At 42.5% G+C, this 7,856-nt stretch overlaps 1 protein-coding gene across 2 annotated transcripts; it reads left to right on the top strand.

The window, feature by feature from the left end:
• Positions 1 to 448: 448 nt before the first annotated feature.
• Positions 449 to 7,359, top strand: LOC129168047 (C-type lectin domain family 10 member A-like). Of its 2 annotated transcripts, none has more exons than XM_054752848.1 (11): positions 449 to 546; positions 1,363 to 1,530; positions 1,611 to 1,673; positions 2,131 to 2,214; positions 2,294 to 2,335; positions 2,396 to 2,461; positions 4,097 to 4,115; positions 4,198 to 4,280; positions 5,003 to 5,116; positions 5,322 to 5,463; positions 5,541 to 7,359. In XM_054752848.1, the coding sequence occupies exons 2-11, from the start codon at positions 1,396 to 1,398 to the stop codon at positions 5,594 to 5,596; spliced, it is 804 nt and encodes a 267-aa protein (XP_054608823.1). In that variant the 5' UTR covers positions 449 to 546; positions 1,363 to 1,395; the 3' UTR covers positions 5,597 to 7,359. The 2 variants fall into 2 exon arrangements, with proteins under 2 accessions (XP_054608823.1, XP_054608824.1); XM_054752849.1 differs by having other exon boundaries at positions 527 to 546; positions 1,368 to 1,530.
• Positions 7,360 to 7,856: the final 497 nt, after the last annotated feature.

Here is a 7,856-nt window from a genome sequence, read left to right as displayed (position 1 = left end):
TATGAGTGGTGGCAATGACGATGTGAGTGAAACGTATCTTTTTTTTGTCCTTTCATTCAACTTTATGAATGCCTTACAATTTACAATAACAGTGTCAAACCATGGGCATTAACAAACAACAGTTGGATAACACAACATACAATAAGTCATATAGAAATTAAGGAAATAAAGTAACACAAAAGAGATAAATAAATTTAGAAAACAAGAGAAAAAAAAGATAATAATAATAATTAAAGTGAGATACACCAGGAGACACGAGTAATGAAAATTAAATTGAATTAAGGATATTGAAGTGGGAGCACAGATTTATAGTCTTGATAGCTTTCTTGTTATTAACAGAGGATATTGATTGGAGGTACAGTTACAGTTCTTTCATGAAAACATAAAAGTGAGTGAAACATAAAAGTGACTGAAACGTATCTCTCATGCCTTGAAATGACGTCGTGACGTCACCTTTATCAACATGAAAGTTTGCTAACAAGCTGTACTCGGAGGCTGCATTCCAAGTACTGCTCGTTGGCTCGGACTGGACTGTGGACGCAACAGGTAATGAGAACATTTACTGTTGGTGCTCATTACTATAACTTAACATTCACTGAGGCTGGTAAACACGTGTGTGTGGTGAAGATTGATGGTCGTTCATCTTGACGCTTTGCTGCTGGTCTTGTCCCAACATTCTTAATTCAAGCTTATTGATTATTTTCATGTGCTTCGTTAGCTTGCTGCGTGTCGCTACACCATCCGTGCCGGAAGCACGATCGCTTCTGCTACTTTCCAAAGTGTGTAGTCACGTAAATAAGTAGTCATGTGATGCTATTCCTCTTGGATTAAAAGGTTAGCAACCTAGCCTGTTCTCCTGTAAATACTTGAAGTGGGAAATAAAAGTCAAGAACGTCTGCTGGAGTTGAGTTGATGACTCGTCCTAGACCATCTTTTCACGTGCAGACTGGCGTAAAGCCCAAAAGACCTCGGCAGGTGTCAAACGTGACCGGATGTGACGTGAGCGCAGGTGGCGCATCTTTACGTGCGCTTCGTGCATGCCGGCAAAGTTTTGTTTTGAAACAAGAGTGACTAAGACAAGAAGCTGCAATCTATGGCATCTATTAAGAATGTTTATTGGTTAATAGATAAGTAATCATAGATATCACAGCACGTGACGTCAGGAAGTGACGCACGTCTCGTGCGTGCGCAGATCCGATCGTGTTTCCGGTGCAAATGGATTGAACAACAAAAGAATGTTGACGTAAATATGAAGACATGTTCAACAAGCTAAGCTGACAGGCTCCTGTAAATAAATAGAAAATAAAAGCTAGCGGAGTTGAGTTGATCAAGCGTCCTCTTCCACTCTTCCATCTTCTCCAGTACAGACACACTCATCACACAACAACTTGCAACATGCAGAGCAAGCTGGACATGGCGGGCAAGAAGCCTCCAAAGGCCTTCATCCTCCCGGTGGCCACCATCCGCTTGACCTTCGTGATTGGACTCCTCTTCATCGCCATGCCATTAGCTGAAGCAGTGAAGGGCGAGGTAAAAACACATGGATACTTTATTCCCATGCATGTACAGGAAGGGCTGGAGTGTAGTGACCCACAACATGTCTTCTACAGGGCCAGACAGCTAACCAGGATGGACCCCAAGACGACGTGGCCGAGTCGGAGAACAGAATTCACGTAAACACAAAGGCTTGATGTTTGAGTTCATTCACGTCAGTTTTGGTCATTGATGTGTTCCAAAAGGTCCAGCAAAAAACAAAGCATTCAGTTCCATTAGAAATACATATTCTTTTAGAAAGCCCAGCATTGAACATAACTTAGCTTTATTGAAGACTTGTTGGTGAACATGAGTGGCTCTTATGCCCCCCCTGCAACCTGTTAGCTGGGAACCTTTATGTTCCAGTCCTGATGGGAACAGACGCTACATTCCTACTTTGCTACCACTTCTTTCCGCTTGGCATCTTTTGTTTCCATCTGGATTCATTAAAAAGCAGCACAGGTTGAGCTGGCACGTCACTGGCGTATGGCGCACCGCGCTTGGAAGGAAAAGGCAGATAGGACCTGTTTATCATAGGAACACACACATGGACAGGAAGTGACTGGAAAGTGATCCACAACATGTCCTTATCCGCAGAGGTTGACTGAATCTATGATTGTGATTGGTAAATCACTACTGGAACGTCTGGAACACCTGGAAGGCAAAGCAGGAAACATCCAGGTAAACACATGCATGAATACTTGATTTGCATGCAAGGACAGGAAGTACTCCAGTAATACCCACAACATGTACTCTGCAGAATCTGACTGGCTATATGGAGAAGATGGATAAGAAATTTCAGGTATTTAAGGTATACGTGGTCTGGAAGTACTACAGTATTAACAACAACATGTACTTACAGACGCTGACAGGCCACGTGATGGAGATGACAGGACAGATGAAGTGGATGACTAAAGATGCTGTTGAGGTAGGAACACGTGAATACATTCACACTAGAATGACATTTCTAGAATATGATATCATCATAATACAATGTGTGCATCAGTGACGTGCAGTCAGGGCAGGCGATGAAAAATAGAAATAATAAATATGAATAACATGAGGCTCCCGTGGGCAAGCCCCGCCCCTTGAGTTGGATCATGGCGCATGCCAGTTAATATAGATCAGCACTGATTCTACACCATGACTTTCTACAGCCTGTGTCATGTCTTTACGGAGCCCCGGAGGGGACATGGAGAAAAAAAATATGATGGGTGAAAAGAAAAAACTTTTGCGAGGGTACAAAAAAGAGACTGTGGTAAAGCTGGAAACATTCACATATTCAAACTTCCGGGATGGACAAGTCCCAAGTGAATGGTTCTAACACAGCAAACACAACTCTTTCCCACGTGCAACACACACAAACAGCTACAAGCCACTTTTGAACAAAACGAGCCGTCTTCTGTGCATTCTGACTTCTAATGATCTCCAGGAGAAGCCGGCAGCGCAGGGACCGTCTACAAATGTCTTCTTCATCTGGTATCATTGCGGTTGGCATCAATGTTGCCAACCCCTATCGGCTGTCCTGGACGTCGTTGGCTTGTTAGCATGTTTGTTGCATATGATGTTGTAGGAGATGTAGGAAAAACACACAAGTATGAAAGATTAAAGTAAATAAAAACACAAATTATGTTAAGAACTACAAAAATATATAAGAAGCAACAAGTTTGTGAAAATGGACTTTGACAATGTTTAGGGCAATTTTTATTAGGTTAATAAATTTACTTGCGTAACGTGAAGGACCACAAAACTCAGCTCACACATCAGCGACTCCTTTTCATAAGAATTCTGGTAAATGAAATCAATTGTGTCACATGTCCGTTCAATAACTTCACCTCTGTGAAGAGTAAGACCACAAAATTCACCGCACACATCAACGGCCAAGTGAAGCTATGAACGGACATGTGACAATTGATTTTATTAACCAGAATTCTTATGAAAAGGAGTCGCTGATGTGTGAGCTGAGTTTTGTGGTCCTTCACGTTACGTAAGTGAATTTATTAACCTAATAAAAATTGCCATAAATGATGTAAAAGTCCATTTTCACAGACTTGTTGCTTCTTATATTTTTGTAGTAGTTAACATAATCAAGGTGTTTTTATTTACTTCGTCATCGATCATATTTATGTTCATCTAGCATACTTATGTTTTTTTCCTACATCTCTTACAACATCATATGCAACAAACATGCGAACTAACCAATGACGTCATCTATGGCCTTCCAGGACAGCCGATAGATTCTTGTCTTACTGAGGGGTTGGCAACATTGACCACAGTTGGCAACAGCGAGGCTAAAATAACGTGGCATGAAAGCTGCCGTTTAAATTGGAACGTTGTGAGCATGAAGTGACAATATTAAGTAAAAATGACAAGAAGAAAGTGAAAATGGTAGTCAATGAAAAATGTCCAAACAGGAGTAGAGAGATGATGTCATATTAGCCCTTCCACGTACCTCAGCTATCACTGACAGTATTTGGGGACAGGCTGAAATAAAACAACAGATTAAGATGAGTCCAGCAAAAGAAAAGCTTCATTTGAATAAAAGTTTGTTTTACATTCACAGGCTCTTCTGAAGACAGCAGGTTAGCATGTCAATCAATTTATGTTTACAATCAATGCTCCCTTTGTCTTCTGCTTTTCTTCATAAATCTTTTATTCTCACAGACCGTTGCCCTGCGCCGTGGGTTTACCGTGACAAAAGATGTTACCTGTTTGTTGGCGAGAGTAAGACCTGGCATAGTGCCAAGGTATGCCAGCCCTTCTTAATCCTTCAAATGTCCTTTGCAATATTCTCGCTTGTTGCTGCCCAACTACAAAAACCTGCTCAGATATTTTGTATAACAACAGTATGCACACACACACACGTTTTCAATCCACGCCGACTCACGAGAGGAGACCATGCACGATATTGGAGGACAAGATGAGATGTTAGGATGTCACGGAGCAATGCAGGTGCCTTTTGAAACGTTTCTTGTCCAACTAGAAGATGTCTTAAGAGCAGATGCAGCCCAGCACTACGTATGAGGTGTTGTGATGGCCACGTAGAATTAGTAATGATCAAGACACCCACTTCATCCCGCGCCAGGTGATGAAGTCCGTGTCGCCATCGGACAAATCTTAAGTACGTTTGATGAAATGTAGACTTGGTAGAGCTTGTGCTTGGACGTGAATGCGGCGCCACAGCTGTTCAACTCCAGTGGAAAACATGCACACGTCACCCCCTACGGGGCCTACGGTGTGCACAAAGCACTTCCTGTACGCTTTCAATAACGCCACTTCTATAGTAGCCACACCTTACGTGACAATCTGATTGGCTTCCAGCTGCCCTGTTCTCACCACAACGTTTTTCTCCAAACCACAGATCTCCTCACCTTTTCATCTAGCCGCATCTCATGAACCCCCCCACCCCCGAGGTTGCCTACAGCCACAGTTCATGCCAATCTTATGCTGTCCTCTTTGGCTTTTTCAGGACTACTGCAGAGCCAAGGGTGGACACTTGGCCTCAGTTCACACCAAAACCATGTTGGACTTCCTCCATGGATTGGCTGGTGGACAGAGGCCTTGGGTTGGGGGCTACAAAGAGGTGGGTGATTGAATAATCACAGGTTGATGAAGACAAGCTGGTTTTTGTAGACGTGTGTGTTGTGTAAACCAACATGTACGCCAGTGTTGTAGGAATCATCTATGAACGTGTTCATGTTGTAAAAGTAACTCACACGAGAAAAAAGGTCAGCACTGCTCAGCAGGATGACAATTTCGTAACTTCCACACATCCTTTCATTTTTCAGGGTGGTGTGTGGAAATGGGATGATGGTTCCACGTTTAGTGTGAAGAATGATGGAGTGGCAGGCAGCAACGATGCTAGATGGGAAGCAGGCGAGCCCAATAACGCGGGTGGTAAAGAAGATTGTATGGAGAAAGTGCCTTCAGGTAAGATTGGAGTAATGCAGTCATGATTGATGAACACTTTAATAAACATTGGAACTTTTTACCTGATTTCTTCACAGGTGGACTCAATGATGAGACATGCTCTTATTGGCGCCCATTTCTTTGTCAGCTGTGATGGGATGGTCTCGGCTGTGTGACGGCTGCTCCTTCAAAGACGTCGGTGCTGAAAGATCAGCACTCTGCCTTTAATTCAGTTGCTTTCATGAATCCTGATCATAATCGGCGTGCACATGATCCCAAACAACCTGCGAGACACCAACTGGCAAACTAAAGCTCGTCCTGTTTGCAGTTGAGGAGCTAACACAAGCCATCACACAGAAAATAATCATTCCCGTTTTTAGTCAACATTTTGGAGCAGCAGCTGTGTTAGCAATGAATCACTTATTGAAATTGGCTCATCTTCTACATTTCCTAGAAGCTAAAATGATGCACACAGCAAATAACAAGCTGCTACCTGACAAGACGGGACAAATAGAAACACACCTGAAACACAACATCAGTCATAAATAGAAACACCTGAAACACAACATCAGTCATAAATAGAAACACACCTGAAACACAACATCAGTCATGAATGTACAAGAAGAAATAATTTAAAAATGACAAAATAACAAGGGCATTCTAACAAAAGTACGATGTTAAATGATGTCATTTTAGTCGCATCCAAATAGTATTTTCTTTAGTAATTTGGCTTTGGAATCTGGGAGTCAAATATGAGAAGAAATGAGACAAACGATTGAACAAGAAAGGTGAAATATTTCTAAAAGCAGTAAGAGTGAAGGTGATATGAATGATGGGCTTTAAAGCTGACATGCACGTTCTTGGTGAAAGATGTACAAGTGGCATCTCTGTGTGGAGTTGGCATGTTCTCCCCGTGCGTGCGTGGCTTTTCTTCCAAAAACATGCACGTCAGCTTGATGGAGACTAAATTGTCCACAGGTGTGAATGTGAGCGTGAATGCTTGTGTGCCCTGCCATTGGCTGGCCCACAGTCAGCCGGGATAGGCTTCGGCACACCCCCGCCACTCTAGTGAAACATTGAAGATGTTCTGTGCGCCAACACCACAAACCTTCAGCATATCTGAAAACAAGGTATATAGGATAGATCCATTTCAACAAACGGCACTAATGTGATTTTCCCAAAGAATGCTGACAAGTGCTGTGGTGGTGCTTCAATGATGTTAAAAGGGACTGTTTGCAACCGTTGGGCGGCTGCATTGTGGGCACGTTGAAACTTTGGAAGGTGTTGCACGCATGACATTGTGGGTACGTATGCCCCGCCCCATGTAACGCACGAGCACCAGCTATGTTAAACTAAGTTAGCTGCAAATGTTGCGATCTTTGAGTGTATAGCCTATAGCAAGCACAAATTGTCCATTTTGTTACTAATTGGGGCAAGTCTCCATGCTTTTATTGAAAGCACTATGCTACCATGCTAGCTGCTGCTTGGTTAACCTTGAGCGTTGCAAATGGTCCCTTGATTGTTTATGCTACTGTTTGACCTGTTTCAGTAGGGGTGTCACCATGCACCATCTTGGCTTCACCAGGACCAGACCATATTTGAATATGACTCAGAAAACTACAAAGAAAACTTCCAGGACTTGTTCATCAGTCCAGTGATGCAAGGTTTCCAGTGAGTGGAATGTGTTGCCCGGCCCACTGCCACTTCCATCTTGTGCGTGTTCTCATCGACAGTAGCGATGCCAGAGTTGAGCCTGATGGGCTCCTGGCTGCCCTGTTCCTGCCAGACGTGTGCTGACACCCCTATGACGTGTTTTTCATCATGATACAGCATTTCACACGTTATTCCAATGTGTGCTACTGGATGTTGGAATTGCCTTTGGAATCAATAAAGTTTACTTCAGTTGGCACCAGTGGTCTCCTGAAGTCCTTCACATCCTCCTGGGGGGGGGGTAAATATGGTCACTGGTGAAGAGCCAAAGTGCTAAATGAAATGTATTTTCACATGAGAAAGGACTAGTCAAAATTCAATGTCATATAAATTTAATCGATAAAAATAGGTGAAAAACTGTCAGAGATTGATGTGTATATATGTAGGGGTTGAATCTTGAAATACCGGGTCCAAATTGTCATATGGAAAAGGACTCAACTGCTCCCTCTGCTGTTTGAAGATGAATTGCTGGGCATTGTTTGATCAAGCGACAGCTAGCATGATTGTTCAATAAACAGTATCATAGTTTTAGGAATATCAACACTAGGTGTATGACATCTCTGTACAAGCATTCTCATGTTTCATTACACTATCAAATATATTTTTCTATTGGCATCCTGCTAATTCGTCAAGATTCATTAAAGTTCTTTGTCCACTGCTTCAGATGCATAAAATCTATACATCTCAGACATGTTTAAAAAAGC

Source organism: Dunckerocampus dactyliophorus, chromosome 15, assembly GCF_027744805.1.
Source record: "Dunckerocampus dactyliophorus isolate RoL2022-P2 chromosome 15, RoL_Ddac_1.1, whole genome shotgun sequence".
Classification (NCBI taxonomy): domain Eukaryota; kingdom Metazoa; phylum Chordata; class Actinopteri; order Syngnathiformes; family Syngnathidae; genus Dunckerocampus; species Dunckerocampus dactyliophorus.
The sequence above is the reverse complement of the archived record's forward strand: the minus strand, read 5'-3'. Positions and strand labels throughout refer to the sequence as shown.